We start from the raw sequence: 20,986 nt of genomic DNA, 5'->3' as shown, positions 1-20,986 counted from the left end.
ACTGATTTGTCTGTGCTCTCTCCGGAAGATGTTGTTCGCATCAAGTTGCCTGGTGGAGGCTGATCAGCTCCAGCTGTTGTTGTTCGACAGGCTGCTCAGGTCGTTCGTGGTTTGCATGGCTGATGGATCCATTGTCAGGCGCAACAGAAGGGCACTACGCAAACTTGTCTGCCCACCACCGGATCTCACGTTCTCAGCTGTCGCTATGCCTTTTCCGGACACCTCGCTCTATGAGGCCACCAATCTGGCTGCAATCCCGCCTGTCAAGGCGCCGTCGTCCCCACCTCCACCTCTCAGGCAGTCGACAATAATCCGACGCCAGCCTCAGAGATTGGACTTATAAATATTTCCTTTGTACATAATGTTCTGTATCTGCACGCTAGACACCTTACATGTACCTATGCATTCACTCGGCATTTGCTGTAAATAGTTATATCTGTAAATATGTCGTATATGCTCTAAGCAACCGACAAATCTTTTTAAAAGGGGGATGTCTAAATATGCACCCATGCACATCATGAGGTAAAAACAGGCAGTGACAGACTCCCAGGTTAGCCAATCAACATACAGGACAGAACACAACCAATCACCAGACAGAACACCAGAGACGGGTTTCCCACTATAAAACACACGAGGCTTCAGCACTCCGCCTCTTTCCATTGATGACAGCTGTAGTGACAGTCAGGGTGTATATATCAGTCAGCACCATCTACACGTGGATCAGAGCTAGCCTGGTTTAGTAAGTTAGAGTTAGTACACTTAGAGTAGTAGAGTGTCAACCCACAGCCAGCTGTGTGCATTGCTACAGAAGTTCAATAAATCGCATTGAACCAACGCCTACGTTTGGTGTATGCTTTCCAGTTCATTTGCATCCTGCTGCAGTCCGTGTTACCCCAGGGTGAATAACACGACATGGTCTAACCATGGTTTTAAAAATATTATGCATAATTTCCTAGCTTTTGAACTCCGTGTTTATTTATGAAGTCAAAAGATCCCACATGTTTAGGCCTATACTCTCTAGAGTTTAGAAGTATGAGGAGAGATCAAATTGAAGTAGATAAGATGATGAACGTTACGGATAAAGTAGGAGGTGGAGCAGATGTTTCCTCTTGTGGGGCATTCTAGAATGAGAAATCATTTTCTTAGGATAAGAGGCAGCAAATTTTAAAACTGAGTTGAGGAGAAACTACTTCTCCCAAAGGGTTGTGAATTTGTGGAATTTGCTACCCCAGAGTGTGGTGGATGATGGGACAGTAAGTTTAAGGAGGAGTAAGACAGATTTATAATTGGTAATGGGTTGAAGGGTTATGGAGGACAGGCAGGATGGTGGAGTTAAGGCCAGGATGAGATCAGCCATGATTAAACGGCAGAGCAGACTCAACATGCCAAATGGCCTAATTCTGCTCCTGTATCTTATGAACTTGTTTGCTTTTTTAACATCCTTCGCAACCTGTCCTCCGAAGCTTTGTGCATGAAGGCTTCTAAGACTCTGTTCCTCCACCTCCTTGAAAATTGTACCATTTAGCTTATATTGCCACAACACACCAATGGAAAAGGACAGTAAATGGAGATCATCAATTATGAATTCCATCATTAAATCTGCTACCAAAAGGGCACTGTTGATATATGCAGCAGGATCTCCACCTAGTTAAGTTCAAATGTCAATTTCCAAAGACTCCTCCTATTCCCATGACTGCACTATTGAATACTGCCCAGTTATGAATAGTGTTTTTCAGATTCCACCCACAACCACCAGATTGAGCCTCAGTTTCCCCGCGCTGCTTAGCCAGACTTTTAACTCCTCTGCAAGATGTACAAATAAGGCCATCCTGGTATACCAATTGTTTCAGCTTCATCCTGCCCCACCTAATTATTCTACCCTATCTCAATCAAACTCTTCCCTGTCTCTGCATCTACACCTATGATCCATTACCCTTGAATGTCCAGGTTATTTCAAGTCCTCTAGCTCTAATAATCTCTTCACTCAGAAACATACAATCCACTAAACACTTCCAACTTTTCCCAAGCCACTCTCCGAGGCTTCATCAAAAAGATTTTCTTTTTTAAAAAAAATTTAGAGTACCCAATAAATCTTTTCCAATTAAGGGGCAATTTAGCGTGGCCAGTCCACCTAGCTTGCACATTTTTGGGTTGTGGGGGCGGGGAGAATGTGCAAACTCCACACGGACAGTGACCCAGAGCCGGGATCGAACCTGGGACCTCGGCGCCGTGAGGTCGCAGAGCTATGTAGCCATCTAAAATGGCCGATTCCCTATTAATTTGGCCAAAACCCGATTTAAAATGGCTAACCGAAAAGGCTGATGGGAAAAGCAGCCAACAGGACACAAACGGACAGCTGCAGACAGAATAGTGTATTCGGCTCTGGGGAAGTCGGCCCAGATCGATACTCAAGACTATTAGCAGCACATCAACCCAGACATCTGCAGTTTAATCAGCTATCCCCGGGAACAATTGCAACATATTAGCAATTGAATGCCGGACCAGACCTGTCGGCGCCTGTAGTGGCCGAAACAAAGACAGGTGAACGACCACCCCCCGATCGAGGAATCGCCCCATTATTGGAGCATATCGAACCCAGTGATTGGGAACAAGTCCAATCACTTGGGACTCAGGGTCAAGGGCCGCCCCGAGAGGCGGGAAACCCCATGGCCCTATAAAGCGAGGGGCCAAGTTCAGATCTCTCTCTCTTTCTCCCTTCTTCACCTGCTCGCAACCTTCGCAAGAACATCGACCAGATGGAAAGTATTCCGCCTGGAGGTCGGTGACCAGTGGTGTCCCACAGGATCTGTTCTGGGACCCCTGCTCTTTGTGGTTTTTATAAATGACTTGTATGAGGAAGTATTTTATAAATGACTTGTATTACAACAGGACATTGACGGGATGCAGAGCTAGGCTGAGAAGTGGCAGATGGAGTTCAACCTTGATAATGTGAAGTGATTCATTTTGGAAGGTCGAATTTGAATGCTGAATACAGGGTTAAAGGCAGGATTCTTGGAAGTGTGGAGGAACAGAGGGATCTTGGGGTCTACGTACATAGATCCCTCAAAGTTGCCACCCAGGTTGATAGGGTTGTTAATAAGGCGTATCGTGTGTTGGCTTTCATTAACAGGGGGACTGAGTTTAAGAGCCGCGAGGTTTTGTTGCAGCTTAATAAAACCCTAGTCAGTCCACACTTGGAATATTGTGTACAGTTCTGGTCGCCTCATTTAAGGAAGGATGTGGATGCTTTGGAGAGGGTACAGAGGAGATTTATCAGGATGCTGTCTGAACTGGAGGGCATGTCTTATGAAGAAAGGTTGAGGGAGCTAGGACTTTTCTCACTGGAGCGAAGAAGGCAGAGAGGTGACTTGATAGAGGTGTACAAGGTGATGCGAGGCATGGATAGAGTGGATAGCCAGAGACTTTTCCCCAGGGTGGAAATGGCTGTCATGTGGGGACATAATTTTAAGGTGATTGGAGGAAGGTATAGGGGAGATGTCAGAGGTAGGTTCTTTTTGCAGAGTGTGCTGGGTGTGTGGAATGCACTGCCAGCAGAGGTGTTGGAGTCAGAGTCATTGGGGATATTTAAGCGACTCTTAGACAGACACATGGACAGCAGTAAATTGAAGGGGTGTAGGTTAGGTTGATCTTAGATTAGGATAAATAGTCGGCACAACATTGTGGGCTAAAGAGCCTGTATATGTTCTAATCCGTCTCTTGACAGATATTTAGATAGATGATGCAGAGAATTTTCCTTATCTTTCCGATTTGTTCTCTTCTTCCCCCAATAGTATGAAAATGTCTGTTTCTTTTCATTTTCAGTTCTCAAGGGCAAGCATAAACAGTAAATGCCATTTCTCTCCACAAATGCCAACTGACCTGCTATGTTTCCAGCATTTTCTGTTTGTTGCAGATTTTGTCTTTTTTCTCCTTCATTGGGAATTGGAATGGCATTTGTACAAGGTTTGTAACATGTTAATTGTCCGTCATTGTTTTCAATGTTAAGAAAGCTGTGTTTGCAAAGGGACACTGCACAAGAGAACAGCAATTGTGCACAACTTAACTTCTGCATCTAAAAAGGGGTGGGCCCATGTGTGAATGAATAAAATATTTAGTTACATTGACAGCAACCTTTGCACTCCAACTGGATTTGCAGCATTGTAAGGAAAAACACTCTGCACAACCTTTGTTGATCCTGGAAACAAAGGCAGAGCCTTATACTCCTCCGTTCCCAAAAATGTAAACACTTCTATCTCAACTGCATTGTAGTAGGCAAGATGCAAATGTGGAAGTCAAGATTCTCTCCCCATCTCCACTCAATGAGAAGGGGACAAACCAGGACATGTTGTTGAATAAAAGATTTGAATGCGAAAAGACAAACGCCAGTCCTGTGATTGTGCAGTTTTAAGTAATCACAGATCTCTCAAAAAAAGTAGATGTTATACTCACGTCAATTACACTGAAGTAAATGATCAGGTTAGTATTTTAAAATACAGATCGTTATATTCCCCAAGCTAGTTACATAAACATACAGGCGATCAAGCAAGTTCAAAATTGAAACCAACATTCCAATTTATAGTACAATTATCATGAGCACATGTAAAGAGGAGCCAACAAAACCCACACTGGTTGATGGTTCTCACTCAGTTTTACAGCCAATTCCTGCACAACTCATCTTTTCAAATATTTAGAAGAAGCTTAAATTCCAAAACTACAAGCCATGCATTCAAGGTATTGGATGGTTGAACAAACTTAGCAAGAAAATTATTCAGGCTATGGCACTCTTACAACAATTATTGGAATGTAAATTCTTGAACTGAAAAACAGCTTTTCCAGAACAAGAGACTGAGTATTGATTGAAGGTAATGATAACATTGCAGAACGAGACTGAGTCTTAAATGAACTTGATTACTTTCTGGAAAAAAGTTACATCCAGCAAGAATACTAAATGAGACAAAAATGAATTACTTTAAATAGTCGAAGGGCAGCACCATCAGCAGAAAAATCCATTACTCGGTCACCGAAGAACTCAACTGGGACGATGGAGCCCAAACCAATTTTATCTACCAGTGCTTTATAAGTCTGCAAACACAAAGCAAAAAACATTAATGACATATCACACCACAAAAAAAGACACTAGAGCATTCAGTGATCTCATGGATGAATAAACTCAAATTTTGAGTTTCTCTAATTTAATTCCAGAGTTTGCAAACAGATTCCAAGAGCACCGTAGAAATGAATGCACACCTACTTAGTTACTGAGGGAGAATGGACAGACAAGTCACTCTTGCAAACAGTAATAGCACTGCCCGCTGCAATTAAAATCAGGACCAAACTAATGAAAAAATATATTCCCAGATAAATAGAAAACTCATTCACCAAGCCTCTGGACTCACTGACTACAGCTCAAGCACATAAAAATAAACACCCACAATTAAGGTACCTATTGTCACATTTTTCAGGGACCCATTTTCTGCAAACAAAAGAAATACATTCAAGATGTGCACTTTTTTAAATTACCCGGGTGCTTGGGGAGACTGCAATCCCCAAGTGCTTTCTCATTGACAATGCCTCAGCCAGAGTTGATTTACCAACCAATCAGCACACTTTTGTCCTTCAGTTTAAAGTGTTGTGATTGTTTGAAATTTAGCATTCTTGAGTTTGTCCTGATGAATGCTTGCTGAAAAATTTCAGCAACACCTCTTTTCAGCAATAAATTGAAATTGCGTTAAACGGAATACATCAAAAAGCAAAACCAGTGAAGAAGGTGGCACTACTTGCTTGGAAGACCATAATAACTATAATAAATTATCCATGTGAACTACAGCAAAGAGTGGAATTTCACATTATCTACTCGATTCATACATGTTAGAATTGTCAACATGTGCAAAAATAAAATAATTTCTAAGCCTATTCAAGAGTGGATTATCATAGATTATCATAGAATTTACAGTGCAGAAGGAGGCCATTCGGCCCATCGAGTCTGCACCGGCTCTTGGAGAAGAGCACCCTACCCAAGGTCAACACTTCCACACCCTATCCCCATAACCCAGCAACCCCACCCAACACTAAAGGCAATTTTGGACATTAAGGGCAATTTTATCATGGCCAATCCACCTAACCTGCACATCTTTGGACTGTGGGAGGAAACCGGAGCACCCGGAGGAAACCCACGCGCACACGGGGAGGACGTGCAGACTCCGCACAGACAGTGACCCAAGCCGGAATCGAACCTGGGACCCTGGAGCTGTGAAGCAATTGTGCTATCCACTATGCTACCGTGCTGCCCACACGGTGGATTATAACTTTGACATATCAAGAAAACGTTTACCAATTGCTGACACAAAATCTAATTTGATGCAAACAAATCAGGTCCAGCTTCCATTGAATTAATAAACTTCAGCCCTACCCACTGGAAGTAAGAATTATAATTTCACCTAGGTTCCAATGATTTAAAGAAAGAACACACAATTAAGAACAGATCAAGGAGTTAAAAAGTGTAGTGAACACTTTACTCTGAATTGCAGGAGAGACAAGATTTTACTTACCAATGCAGGCCATTGGCTAGCATTAACCCTTCCTCCCGGTGAGAGTACTGAATCTTTCCTGGAGGCCCACACCAGAGTATGTTCTACAAGGAAAACAAGGACGTCTTCAGCATAAGCTTTCACCCAGGCATGCTTTTTCCAACGTGAATCATCAAAATCAACATACACCTGCAACACAAAGTCATTCAGAATAATATTACAATCCAAATTTAATTTTAACCAATTAATTTTTAGATTTAAGTGAGGAACACCAATTGGGTTAATATTGAACAGAAAAATATATTCACGTTCAAAAGATGCATGTCAAACAAACTGATTTTTAAAAAGTGGATGCCTGGGGACAACAAAGTTTCGAAAGCTAAGACAAACAGGAACTGTCTGTGTGGAGTTTGCACATTCTCCCAGTGACCCTGCATGGGTTTCCTTCGGGTGCTCTGATTTCCTCTCACAGTCCGAAGATGTGCAGGCTATGTGGATTGGTAATGATCAATGTGCACGGTTAGGAGGATAGGGCAGGCGAGTGGGCCGAGGTAGAGAGTGTTCTTTCGGAGAGTTGGTGCAGGCTCAAAGGGCTGAATGACCACCTTCTGCACTGTAGGGATTCTATGATTCTATCCCATGTTGAAGGAAAGTTAACATTTTGGGTGCAACCCTTTCTCAGAATGAACATTTTGGTGATAGGTCACAGAGACCGGAAACATTAAACTCTTCTTTCTCCACAGATGCTGCCTGACCTGAACATTTTCAGCACTTTTCTTTTAATTTCAGATATCCAGCATCTACAGTATTTTGCTTTTGTAAAACATAAGTAAGCTCCTTAGTGGGGTTGAAAAAAGGAAGGCACCTTTCCCTTCTATTTTAGACAGAAAGTTAATGGTTTCAATGATTTGCTGATCTACAACTCACCATTCACACGGATCTGAATTGAAATCAATTTTCACTTGCTTTAATTTGAAAAACATCCCAAGATGCCACACAAAGTTATGGTCAGACAATATTCTAAACAATTTGTTTTTCCCTGCACTTCTAAAATGAATAACCACAACAGGAGCACATCTAGAATGTAATCAGGGACCCAAGAGAAGGTTCCAAGGAATCCACCAAAAATAAGATTCACGTTGTCAGGGTCCTCCACCCCTAACCGCCTCGTATTGCTGATTGGCAACCAATGCCCTTTCTTTTTACAATGGGAGGGCAAAGCATTAGGAAAACAGCTCAGAGCTACAATAGGGTTACGGGTGCGGAGCACAGAATCTATCAGAAGTCGCTGGTATTTTGGCCTGCTGCCGTACAGTTCACACGGCACAGCCTAATCCTAGGTCATCTGCAGTCCCAAATTGCCCATAGACTTGTCCGAGTAGTTGAAATCTCTCATCTTGCACAGCCCCCCCCCCCCCCCCCCCCCCCCACATCAAAATGAAAACACAGATGTGCTGGCAAAGTGTTGACAACAACCCAGGTACTGACTGCAGTTGAGAGCCAAATACACAGCAACTGTCAAAACCTGGAGCAAGTAACAAGAGGCAAAAGAAAAGGTTTGAATTATTTGCGTGGCAAGTGCTTAATGGTACTTGTGGCCATTAATCCAGTTGCTGCAAATATAAGTTCAACAGAGGGAGGAATCACTGTGAGGCTGAACATCAAACCACATGCTGTGTTGCTTTTGTTTCACTTTTGACTTGTTTCATTAAATTGAAGTCCAATTTGAATAACTGCTGTAAATCAAATCATAAGATTTGATTTTGCCAATGTACCACGTGACCATGCAGATGCTGCGACAACAGATGAACGGACATCGCTTGATAATCACCAGGCAGGAATGTTCCCTTCTATTTGGGGAGCACTTTAGCAGTCAAGGGCATTCAGCATCTGATCTTCAGTAAGCGTTCAGAACGCATGACAATAATGTAGAAACACAGAGCAAAACTGATAGCGAAGTTCCGCACGCATGAGTACGCCCACAACCGGGACCTTGGATTCTTGTCTCACGACATGAGGCAGCACGGTAGCATTGTGGATAGCACAATTGCTTCACAGCTCCAGGGTCCCAGGTTCGATTCCGGCTTGGGTCACTGTCTGTGCGGAGTCTGCACATCCTCCCCGTGTGTGCGTGGGTTTCCTCCGGGTGCACCAGTTTCCTCCCAGTCCAAAGATGTGCAAGTTAGGTGGATTGTCCATGATAAATTGCCCTTAGTGTCCAAAATTCCCCTTAGTATTGGGTGGGGTTACTGGGTTATGGGGATAGGGTGGAAGTGTTGACCTTGGGATGGGTGCTCTTTCCAAGAGCCGGTGCAGACTCGATGGGCTGAATGGCCTCCTTCTGCACTGTAAATTCTATGATAATCTATGACATTAACCCCCCACCACCTGGCCTAGGCTTGCAAAATCCTACCAACTGTCCTGGCTTGAGACAATTCACACCTCTTTAACCTGTGATTATCCCCTTCTCCAGTCGCTCCGTCTGGACCTGTAAAGACTCGCATTCAAAGTATCATCTTGCATCATTGACTTTGTCTTTATATGTGTTTGTGGAACTCACCTCTTCACTCACCTGATGAAGGAGCTACGTTCCGAAAGCTAGTGATTCCAAAAATACCTGTTGGGACTTTAACCTGGTGTTGTAAGACTCCTTCTGTGCACACCACAGTCCAACACTGGCATCTCCACATCATATTTTAAGTAAAACATCGAGTCCCACAGGAATCCATGTTAAGGGGGAGGTTGGGAGAGGGCGTGGTCTGGAGCATTGAAGGGAAAGTCATGAGAGTCGACAGGCCACAGAAGATGTCTGTAGCAAATGAAGTGAAAGTGGCAAATATATCCTCAGGAAGGAGGTCAAATCTGTATACAATACTGGTGTGGTTTCACCAATGCACTGTGCAGGTGTAGCAAGACTTCCTTAGTTTTTATTCCATCCACTTTGCAAATTCCTAATTACTTGCTGTACCTGCACGCAAACATTTTCTGATTTATGTACAAGTTCACCCAAATCCCTCTGTACCATAGCATTCTGCAAATGCTCCCATTTAAGTAATAGTGTGCTTTTCTATTCTTCCTGTCGAAGTGGACAACTTCACATTTTCCCACATTATACTCAGTTGCCAAATTTTGCCCACTCACTTAACCTATCAATATCCCTGTGCAAACTGGATTTGGATTAGATTTGTCACGTGTACCGAGATACAGTGAAAAGTACTGATCTGCATACAGTTCAGACAGATCATTCCACACATGAAAAAACATAGGACATACATAAATACTCAATGTAAATACACAGACTCCGACATCAGGTGAAGCATACTGAGTGTAGTACTACTCAACAGAGGAGATGTGTGGAGAGATCAGTTCAGTCCATGAGAGGGTCATTCAGGAGTCTGGTAACAGCGGGAAAGAAGCTGTATTTGAACCTGTTAGTGTATGTTCTCAGACTTTTGTATCTCCTGCACGATGGAAGAGGTTAGAAGAGAGAATAACTCGGGTGGGAGGGGTCTTTGATTATGCTGCCCACTTTCCCAAGACTGTATCCCTCACATCTTGCTTTCCTACCGATCTTTGCATTGTCAGCTAAAATACAATCGGTGGTCCCATCATCCATCTAATTAACATAGATGTAAACAGTTGCGAAATGAGCACTGATCCCTGTGGCACTCCATTGGTTACATTTTGCCAACCTGAAAATGATCCATTTATCCCGACTCCGTTTCCTTTTAGTTAGATAAACCTTTATGCATGTTAATATATCCTCCCCCAGCCCACCCCACCCCACATGCTCTTATCTTATGCAGTAACCTTTTAATGCGGTACCTTATTGAATACCTCTTGGAAATTCAAATTCCACAACATCAACTGGTTCCCTTTTATCCAACCTGCTTGCTACATTCTCAAACAACACTAATAATTTTGTCAAACATTATTTCCTTTTCATAAAACCCTGATCGTATTATGATTTTTGTTACGGACAGGGATGAAAGAAATCCGAAACCCCAATGCTTTTCCCTTACAGTCCGTAATCAGGATGTGTTTAAAAAGGAAGGTGTGTGTATTTCTTAACCCAAGTATATGGTCAATTTGAATAGCTTTTGTGGGTTTAAATAAAGAGGATTATTTAATCACAGATTCTCCCTGAAAATCATTCACTCAGTATTCATTCACATGGATGCACGCACGAGCACAAGAACAAATGCAGCTAAAGAGGTTAGTGCACATCTACAAGTTGTAAACAAAAGTCAATAATTCAAGTGTTTGGCTCATGTTCGGAAAAAGTGTGTGTTGCAGGCCTGATCTAAAAAAGGTGTTTTCGCTCCTGTACAGTAGTATGGGTGGATTCAAATAGTCCATGTCATATATTAGGATGATTGCAGGATTCCCTCAGAGATGGATTTTCAGCAGATCACAAAGTTAGTTACTTATAACACAAAGTTATATTCTTATTACCAGAGGTCAAGTTTCTATGCTGGTGGACTTGAAAAGGAACAGCCTGGGATATATTGTAAGTCGCCAGGTTTTGAAAGGCAAAGATATGGGGCGGGAGTCTTCTAGCCCGTGCCGGGTTGGAGAATCGGCGGGGGCACGAGAAATTCTCGCCATGCCACTCTGACACCGGGCTGCCGATTCTCAAATTCACAGATTATCAAGGTGTGAATCCCACAAGGTTTCCATTTTGGAATGCCCACTCAATGGGGAGGCACTCCATCCATAGTCGTTCAATTAGGAATTTTCCAGAAACTTCAAGTAGTCTGTGCAGAAATTGCAAAAGTCACCTGGCCACTGGCAGCCATCTTAGTTGCCTTTCTCATGCCCATTTTTAACAGAAAGCAATTTTTGAAAATTCTCACTGAATACAGTTCATGTTTAAAGTTATAAATCTGACATGTTTTTACTGAGCATGACAATTTTCTAAATATCCTGCTAGTACCACTTTAATAACAGATTTAAACATTTTGCCAACGTTAAATGTTAACTTCAAGAGCCTATAGGTTTCTGCTCTCACATCCCCTCCTTTCTTGAAGAGATGTTAAGTTTGTAGTTTTCCAATCCACAGCGGCCTTACCAGAATCGAGGGATTGCAATGAATACGTCTACCATCTCTTCTGCCACTCTAAAGACCCGAGATTAATAATAATAATCTTTATAATTATCACAAGTAGGCTTACATTAACACTGCAATGAAGTTATTGTGAAAATTCCATAGTCGCCACACAGCGGCGCCTGTGGAGACACAGGGGGAGAATTCAGAATGTTCAATTCACCTAAGCACGTCTTTCGGGACTTCTTGCAGGTCATGAGGCACAGGGAACCTTTCAGTCTTTAAATCACATTAGGGATTTGTCAGCACTTTTTCTGGTTATCGTGATTGTTTCAAGGAACTCCTTCCTATTTTCTCCTGATTTTCTATTACACTTGGGATCTTTTTTGTATATTTTACTGTGAACAGAAAAACAAAATACTTATTCAAAGTCTCTGCTATTTCCATTACATTGCAGCCTCTCAAATCTCGAACGCCAAAATAACCGTGCCGCGTCGGAGAATCGCCAGTGACGCGGGAAATTCCCGACAATGCCGCCCCGATTTCGGGACGTGATTCTCCGCCAACCGGAGAATCGGAAGCAATCGCACCCGCGTGGTTGAGGCGGCGCCAGTCGGGGGCGCTGAAAGGGGCCCCTGCAGCGATTCTCTGTGGTCGACCGGCTGAATTCCTGCCGAGTTCCGCCGCTGTGGTTCCAACCTGGTACCGCCCGGCGGGAGCTCGGTCCTGTGGCTGCAGTGGCCATCCTGGTGGGGCGGCGGAGGGATCAGACTCGGGGGGGGGGGGGGGGGGGGGGGGGGGGGGTGAGAGGCCTCCACAGCGTCCAGGCCTGCGATCGAGGGCTACTGATCGGTAGGCGCCAGCGATCTGGAGGAGGCTTCCATCCGCGCAGGCCCGCTGTAGGGCTCCACCATGTTGCACGGCACCGGCACGGAAACAGCCACCACGCACATGCGCTAACCCTCGCCAGCAGTGCAGGGCCGCGTATCGGCACCGGTGCAGCGCTAAGCACTCAGGCGCCACGCGGGCCCCCTGAGGGCCGCTGAACCTCTGGGCCAGGAGGCCCGTTGACGCTGGCACGTACCACTCCGGTGATTTCGGAGAATCCCGGCCCAGGTGTCTGGAGTTTTTTGTTGTATGCACATGCAGCTCCAGAACTAGCTACTTGTGATGCACAGCGCCAGGATCCCAGGTTCAATTCCCAGCTTGGGACTGTGTGGGGTCTGCATGTTCTCCCCGTGTCTGCGTGGGTTTCCTCTGGGTGCTCCAGTTTCCTCCCACAAGTCCCAAAATTGTTAGGTGAATTGGACATTCTGAATTCTCCCTCCATGTACCCGAACAGGCGCCGAAGTGTGGTGACTAGGGGATTTTCACAGTACCTTCATTGCAGTGTTAATGTAAGCCTACTTGTGATAATAATAAAGATTATTATGATGGTTATTATCCCATCACAACACTGCCTTTTGGCAGTTGCAATCGGAAATTTTAGAATTCCTTGCACCTGAATGAGGCCAGAGGGAGCAGATGCCTTGCTCATCATGCTTTTCAGATAAGCTTACAGTAAGAAATGCAATAAATATTTGAGTAATTAAAAGCCCAGTCTTTGGTGATCCTTAGTGCTGAAAAATTAATTTTTGAAGCCCATTGATCCTCACATACCAGTTTGTGGCATTTAGATATGATATATTTGAAGATCTGTAATCCAGCCCTTATTACAGAATATATTTAAACTAAATAAGCGTACAATATATAATGTGGACAAATGTAGAAATAATTTGTGAATTTAAGAAAATAGATTATAAAAGGAATAATTGTATGGACACGGTTGAAATTTGAATCAGTTTGAAGAAAATAAATCAGGAAAATCTAGCAATTTGCTTAAATAATGGGCTACTCCACCAACAAGAATTTTTTTTTTTAAAGTCTGCAATCCCAGATGTTACCTCTGCATGTCCACTGGGAATCACCTCGCACTGTCCCTAGAAAAGGCAGCAAGTGGGGCGCAGGAACTACAGGGCACGCCAATGGAGGTAGATACCTGGGAGAGGGACTACCACAATGGGTCCAGCTACCAGAAGCCGCCCTCAGGAAAAGCCTGAGGAACAGGGGACCAAAGGAAAACCCCAGAACTGCCCCCAAGTCTGCTGGGACTAACTGGAGACAGAGGGAACTACCAGCTGAGGCTCCCCCAACAGAGAAGGACCGTTTCTGGCACTAGACAGAGTGTGGTACAGCGACAGAAACCCTAGAAGGAGGCGGCAAAAGAGGAATAGCAGATGGGGAAGCACACAACCTAGATGCCCCATCCTCCTCCGAAGGGGAACAGTTATATAATATTGCGACGAAGAAAGCAGAACCTATTAAGATTACCCCACGGGTGAATGGTCGGCCGACAATAATGGAAATAGACACGGGGGCGGCCGTATCAGTAATGGGAGTGGCAGCATTTTAAAAAAATCAAAGATGGACTCCAGCCACTAACCCTAACAAAAACATCGACAAAACTTAAAACCTACACGGGGGAACCCCTGGAAGTCCTAGGCACGACTCATGTACCCGTGGAATATGACAAACAATTGCTCAGATTACCATTGACGATAGTAGAGGGCTCCGGACCGAACTTAATAGGATGGAACTGGCTGAAAGACCTAAACTTAGATTGGATGAAAATTTTCCAGAGTGGAAGCGGGCAGTTGAGTGGAGTACTCCAAAAATACCCGGAGGTCTTTCAAGAAGGTTTGGGGGAAATTATAGGCGCCAAAGCAACTTTGCACGTGGACCCAGAAGCCCTTCCGAAATTTTGTAAGGCCAGGCCGGTACCTTTTGCAATAAGGAAGAAAGTAGATGTCGAAATAGAAAGGTTACGGCGCGACGGCATCAGACCAGTACAGTTCTCGGAATGGGCAGCGCCGGTGGTACCAATTTTGAAGCCAGACGGCTCGATACGTCTCTGTGGAGATTTCAAACAGACGGTAAACAAATACGCACTGCTGGACAAATACCCGATCCCGAAAATAGACGACCTCTATGCCAAATTGGCAGGTGGGCTTTTGTTCACGAAATTGGACATGAGCCACGCCTACCTCCAGTTAAAACTGGACAAGGATTCCCAGAAGTTCGCTACGATCAACACCCTGAAGGGTCTGTCACCTCTGTGTCGTCTGCCGGGTCGTTCTCCGACGTGGATTATTACAGTTACTAATCTCCCCATCAACTGTTTTATAATATATTACTGCTTTAGAATGTTTCATCACTCTTTTGCATAAATAAAACTATTACTTTTCACTGCTTTATAATATTGTGTCACAGTTCTACATCTCAGGTACATATTTATATCTGGTACACACACTTATGGTTAGGCATTCTAACACTATTTTGAAACCTAGAAATGCCTTGGTCCCAAGCATTCCTCTTAAATGGATTATTACAGTTTCAGTACTCAGTCTCTGCGAAGGAACCAACACCAACTTCAGCTATTCTTATCCTTTCCACACAAAAATGTAGAAGTTTTCCTGTCCTGTTTTTATATTTCTTGCTAATTTTCTCCCATACTCTAAATTCTTCCTCTATTAATTTTTCAGACATCATTCACTGGTTCCTAAATTTTTTTTCCCCAACCTTCTGTCTTCCCACTAATCTTGGCAGCATTGTACATCTTTGAACCTGCGATGCATAAGAAACTGAGAACCTGGGTTGGACGGAATGACGTGCTTTCCTATTTGTTTCAACAAGGTGCAAACCCTACATACATAAGGATAGAGCTATTTCCCACCAAGGAATAAACAACTGGGTCACAGCTACTGTGATTTTTTCCAGCTAATTTCAAAGGCACATCAGGGGTGGCACGGTGGCACAGTGGTTAGTATTGCTGCCTCAGGGCGCCATGGACCCGGTTTCGATCCTGGCCCCGGGTCATTGCCCATGTGCAGTTTGCACATTCTCCCTGTATCTGCGTGGGTCTCACCCCCACAACCCAAAGATGTGCAGGGTAGATGGATTGGCCACGCTAAATTGCCCCTTAATTAAAAAAAGTAATTGGATACTCTAAATTTATTTTTTAAACTTTTCAAGTCACACTGAGCCCTTCTGCAGAGTTTACAGCAGATTTCAGCATTGTCTAAATTGTACAACTTCAGTGGACAGTTATTCCAATATAAAATATGAAGATCTTAAACCTCGGTGCTCATGCTGCCTGAAGACAAAGAATATTCTCTGTAATTTTCGGAAATGGGGGAAGGGGATTAAGATGCTAAAAGATTTGTTTCTTCGGTGTCGGTTTGCAGGACTGGAGGGGGGGGGGGGGGGGGGGGGTGGAAGAGAGAGAGAGAGGGAGGAGAGGAGTGTTTAGATGTTTAGATACATGCAGGTTCGAGATTTTGCCAGAAAGGAGATACAGAGCTTGCCGGTGGAACCGGCCTCCACATTGCTGGAGGAGGTGCTGACGACAGGGGGACTGGAGAAAGGGGAAGTGTCAGCGGTTTACGGAGCTATTTTGGAAGAGGAGAAGGCACCATTGGAAGGGATCAAAGCAAAGTGGGAGGAAGAGTTGGGAGAGGTTATGGAGTCTGGTGTGAGGTGCTCCGGAGAGTAAATGCCTCCACCTCGTGCGTGAGGTTGGGCTGATACAGCTGAAGGTGGTATACAGAGCACACCTCACGAGGGTGAAGATGAGCCAATTCTTTGAAGGAGTAGAAGATGTGTGTGAGCGTTGCAGGGGGCCCCCGCTAATCACATTTATATGTTTTGGTCCTGTCCAAAGCTAGAGGATTACTGGAAGGAGGTTTTTAGGGTAATTTCCAAGGTGGTGCACGTGAAACTGGACCCGGGTCCCTGGGAGGCCATATTCGGGGTGTCGGACCAGCCAGGGTTGGAAACGGGTGCGGAGGCAGATATCGTAGCCTTCGCCTCGTTGATCGACCGAAGGTGGATCCTGTTGGGATGGAGAGCAGCCTCTCCACCCTGTGCCCTGGCGTGGCGGGGGGGCCTTTTGGAATTCTTGACTCTTGAGAAGGTTAAGATTAAACTGAAGGGAAGGATGGAGGGTTCTACAATTCATGGGAATTATTCATTATGCACTTTCAAGAACTGGATAACATCGAACATTAGTTGGGGGAGATGGGTCGGGGGGGAGGGGGGCTGTGTGTATTAAGGGTGACTATGGGTGATTCCAGATTCCTTTTTGTCATTTGTTTATGTAAACATGCGGGCTGAGGTTTGGGGGTTGGTGAGAGGATGGGATTGTTGTTATTGATATGGGGATTGACATATTTGTTGCTAATTATTGTTTATTGTTGGTGGTTGTAAATTTGGGAGAAAATGTGAAAAAGGAGAATAAAAAATATTTTTTTTTAAAAAGAATATTCTTTGTTAAAAACACAAAACTGTGCCAATCATTCCTACAGCTTACACAAGAACATAAGAGGAGCAATGTGTCATACAGCTCCTCAAGCTTGCTCCATCATTTAATAAGATAATATCTGATCCTAAACCATTTTCCCACCTGAATCCCTCAAGGGTCCAAATCAATCTCAGCTGTGAATATACTCAACAGCTTGGAATCGACAGATGTCTGGACTACAAAATTCCAAAGATTCACAATCACGAGAGAAGAAATTTCACAGCAATCCAAACAGCCAACCTCTTATCCTGAGACTAGGCCCCCAAATTCTGACCTCAACAGCATGTCAATATCTACACTGGCAAGACCTTGAAATATCTTGCATTTCACTGAGATTACCACGGTTTCTTTAAACCCCAGAGAATATGGGCCCTTCCTCCTCAACAAATAGGGATGAGCAATAAATGATGGCCATGCCAGTGAAACCCACATCCCATGAACAAATTAATAATAGGCTTCAACATTCAACTTTCACTGCATTTACCACGAACCCGGTGGTGGCGGCAACATTGAATATCTGGGGACAGTGGAGGCGACAGAGGGGTGCGGGGAGCCCTGGTGGGGTCCCCAATCAGGAACAACCATAGGTTCGCCCCAGGAAGAATGGATGGAGGATTTCAGAGCTGGTACCAGTTGGGAATTAGGAGGGTGGGAGATTTAGTTATAGATGGGACTTTTGCGAGCTTGGGAGCATTGGAGGAAAAGTATAAGTTGCCCCGGGGAAATTTCTTGAGATATATGCAGGTGAGGGCGTTTACTAGACAACAGGTGAGGGAATTTCCGTTGCTCCCGACACAGGGGATACAGGACAGGGTGCTTTCAGGGGTGTGGGTCGGAGAGGGCAAGGTGTCAGAGATATACCGAGAGATGAGGGAAGAGGGGGAGGAGTCGGTGGGCGAACTAAAAGGAAAGTGGGAAGAAGAACTAGGGGAGGAGATAGAGGAGGGTATGTGGGCTGATGCCCTAAGCAGGGTAAATTCCTCTTCCTCATGCGCCAGGCTTAGCCTGATTCAATTTAAGGTGCTACATAGAGCACACATAACGGGAGCAAGATTGAGCAGGTTCTTTGGAGTGGAGGACAAATGTGGGAGGTGTGGCGGGAGCCCGGCAAACCACGCACATATGTTTTGGGCGTGTCCGGCACTGGAAGGGTATTGGAAGGGAGTGACGGGAGTGATTTCGCGGGTGGTGAAGGCCCGGGTCAAACCAGGCTGGGGGTTAGCTCTATTTGGAGTTGCGGAAGAGCCGGGAGTGCAGGAGGTGAAAGAGGCCGACGTTGTGGCCTTTGCGTCCCTAGTAGCCCGGCGCAGGATCCTACTCATGTGGAAGGAGGCGAAACCCCCCCGGACTGGAGGCCTGGGTAAATGATATGGCGGGGTTCATTAAACTGGAGCAGATAAAGTTTGCCCTGAGAGGATCGGCCCAAGGGTTCACCAGGCGGTGGCAGCCATTTCTCGACTACCTAGGAGAACGTTAGAGGGAAGACAGATGACCAACAGCAGCAACCCAGGGGGAAGGGGGGGGAGGGGGGATAGTTTAGTTTAGGTCAAAGATAAAGGGGTTTTGTTACTTGTGTATTGTTAAAAAATTCTGTATTGTTATTGTTGCGTTTGCTTTGTAAGAGGGGAAAAATTGTTGTTTGGGAAAAAAATTTCAATAAAACATATTTTTTAAAAAAAACTTTCACTGCAGATACTGATTTGGGGCTGAGGTAACTTTTTAATTGGAAATTATTTTAAGTGGTAAAATGTCTGACACCAAAGTTGACCTAACTTTGAAAGAAAGCTTTAGTAGTGAAAAAGAAACTTTTCATTGTTACTCTAATTTCTTTAAGAAGCTGTTTCTTAGTGTATACCTTTAAAAGTTGGATTTGGCAAGTTTTTCTAAAGTTGTGCTTCTGGACATTTTTACAGAAAATTATTCAGCTATATCACCTGGTTGTGGAGGCTTCGATCTATAGCAAACAGGCAGGGGCAGTTAACAGCCTGGGTCACGGGACTTCCGGTGACGGCGGCCGGGAGGCAGCCGCACATTGGAGGACTCCCGTTCGGGAACGGCATTTCCGCGGAGTAACGCCCGGTCCTAGGGCCAGCGACGGCAGTAAAAGTCGGGAGATAGCGCAAGGAGAAGAAGGATGTCGAAAAACACCAAAAAAACGGCCGGGAAAAAAACGGCTGAAAGTCCGTTGGAGAGGGGAAAGGTCACCGCGGGATCAATAAAGAAAATGGAGGCTGGAGCACCAGGGGAGGCCGCAGTGCTTACGGCTGAAGAACTAACTAAGGTGATGGCTGCGGAATTCCAAATGCAGTTGGCGCAGATTGAGAAATGTATGGAGACGGTGAGGAAGGAGATGAGGGAGGTTTTGAATGTGCTGGTGGAGGAGGCGGTTTCCCCGGTGAAGACGGCGGTGGCGAGCGCAGTGGCAGAGGTGCGAGAGCAAGGGGAGGCGCTGAAGGAAGTGGAGGAGACGGTATTGCAGCACGGTGATCAATTTGCCTCGATGGGGAAAGAGATGCGGAAGGTGATGGACACGAACAAGAATCTGCGAGGAAAAATGGACGATCTGGAAAACAGATCCAGGCGACAGAATTTGAGGGTCGTGGGGCTGCCCGAAGGAGTTGAAGGACCAAAGCCGACTGAGTATTTTGCCGCGATGCTGGCAAAACTATTGGGGGAGGGGGAGGACCCCTCCCGATATGAACTGGATCGGGCTCATCGGTCGTGGAGGCCTGTACCAAAGGCGGGTGAGCCGCCAAGGGCAGTGACTCTGTGCTTCTGGAGGTACAGTGTGAAGGAGAAGGTCCTGAGCTGGGCCAAGCAGAAGCGGGTGCTGCAGTGGGCTGGAGCTGGTATACGTGTATGCCAGGACTTTACAGTGGAGCTGGCGAGGAGGCGGGCTGCCTTCAACCGGGTGAAGAGGGCACTGTACATTGGCAAGGTGCAGTGCGGCATTGTATATCCAGCGAAGCTGAGGGTGACTTACAAGCTCAGGGACTTTTATTTTGGAACGGCGGAAGCAGCGGAGGAGTTTGCGAAGGCAGAAGGACTGTGGCAGAACTGACAAATTGAGGAATGGTCATGTGCTGATGTAACCTCATGACTGTATTTTCTTCTTTTTTTGTATCACTGCGCGCGGGTGTAGAGGCGAAAGGAGCCAATGTTGCATATATTTGGACAAGGGAAGGGTCGGGACTTTCACTTGAAAGGGGGGCTCTTTGGGGTGTAGGTGGATATGCGGGGTTTGTGTGCTAAAAGGGGACCTATGGGCTTTCCTAGGGCCGGGCAAGGGGGAACGGGACCCGGGCGGGGGCCTCCACGCTGGCCGGTTCAAGCCGGCCAGTGAACGGGAGTGAGGTGGGGGGAGGGGCTGCGGCCATCGGAGCCTGACAGAACAGGGTCCGAGTGGCCTAGCCGGGGTGGAAAGTTGGGGGGAGGGAACCGAGGTTGGGGGGGGAGGAGTTTTACAAGAGGCAGTGGACGGGAAGAGCTGGAGACTTGGGGGGGGGGGGGGGGGGGGGGGGGAAAGACGACAACTTTGGGGTATCATGTACGGTACTCTCTTAGAGGCTGGATGGCGTTGGTTGGGGGGGGGGGGGTGGAGAGCCGTGTAGATTAAGGGTGACTACGGGTAATCCCTGATTCCTTTTTATCATTTGTTTATGTAAACATGTGGGTTGAGGTTTGGGGGTTGGTGGGCGGATGGGATCGTTGTTATTATGGGGATTGACATATCTTGTTGATCATTATTTATTGTTGATGGGTGTAAATGTGGGAGAAAATGTGAAAAAGGAGAATTTAAAAAAATTAATGAAAACAAAAAACAGACTGGGTCACATTTGGCCAAAGCAGTTCGTCCACCTGCTGCACACAGGCACATTTCATATGGGCAGTGTAAAAAGGAACAAAGGAAAAGTGAGCAGGAGGAACTCCTGGCAATGGCTCAGGGAGGGGTTAGTTAAGTACAACAAATGAGAAGAATTGGGACCCAAAGCAGAGTGTAAAACAAATATTTGG

At 45.4% G+C, this 20,986-nt stretch overlaps 1 protein-coding gene across 2 annotated transcripts in view; it reads right to left on the bottom strand.

The window, feature by feature from the left end:
- The window catches only part of kdm3b (lysine (K)-specific demethylase 3B), a 215,795-nt gene that overhangs the window by 151,481 nt on the left and 43,328 nt on the right, over positions 1 to 20,986 (bottom strand). For both annotated transcript variants that reach the window (XM_072512004.1, XM_072512005.1), the window contains exons 2-3: positions 6,549 to 6,716; positions 4,969 to 5,082 (exon numbers count right to left, since the gene is read on the bottom strand). In XM_072512004.1, the coding sequence (XP_072368105.1) occupies positions 4,969 to 5,082; positions 6,549 to 6,716 (282 nt within the window). The remainder of the gene's footprint in view (positions 1 to 4,968; positions 5,083 to 6,548; positions 6,717 to 20,986) is intronic.

The sequence above is a fragment of the Scyliorhinus torazame genome, chromosome 7, assembly GCF_047496885.1.
Source record: "Scyliorhinus torazame isolate Kashiwa2021f chromosome 7, sScyTor2.1, whole genome shotgun sequence".
Taxonomy (NCBI): Eukaryota; Metazoa; Chordata; class Chondrichthyes; order Carcharhiniformes; family Scyliorhinidae; genus Scyliorhinus; species Scyliorhinus torazame.
This window is presented reverse-complemented; position numbering and strand designations above follow the sequence as displayed.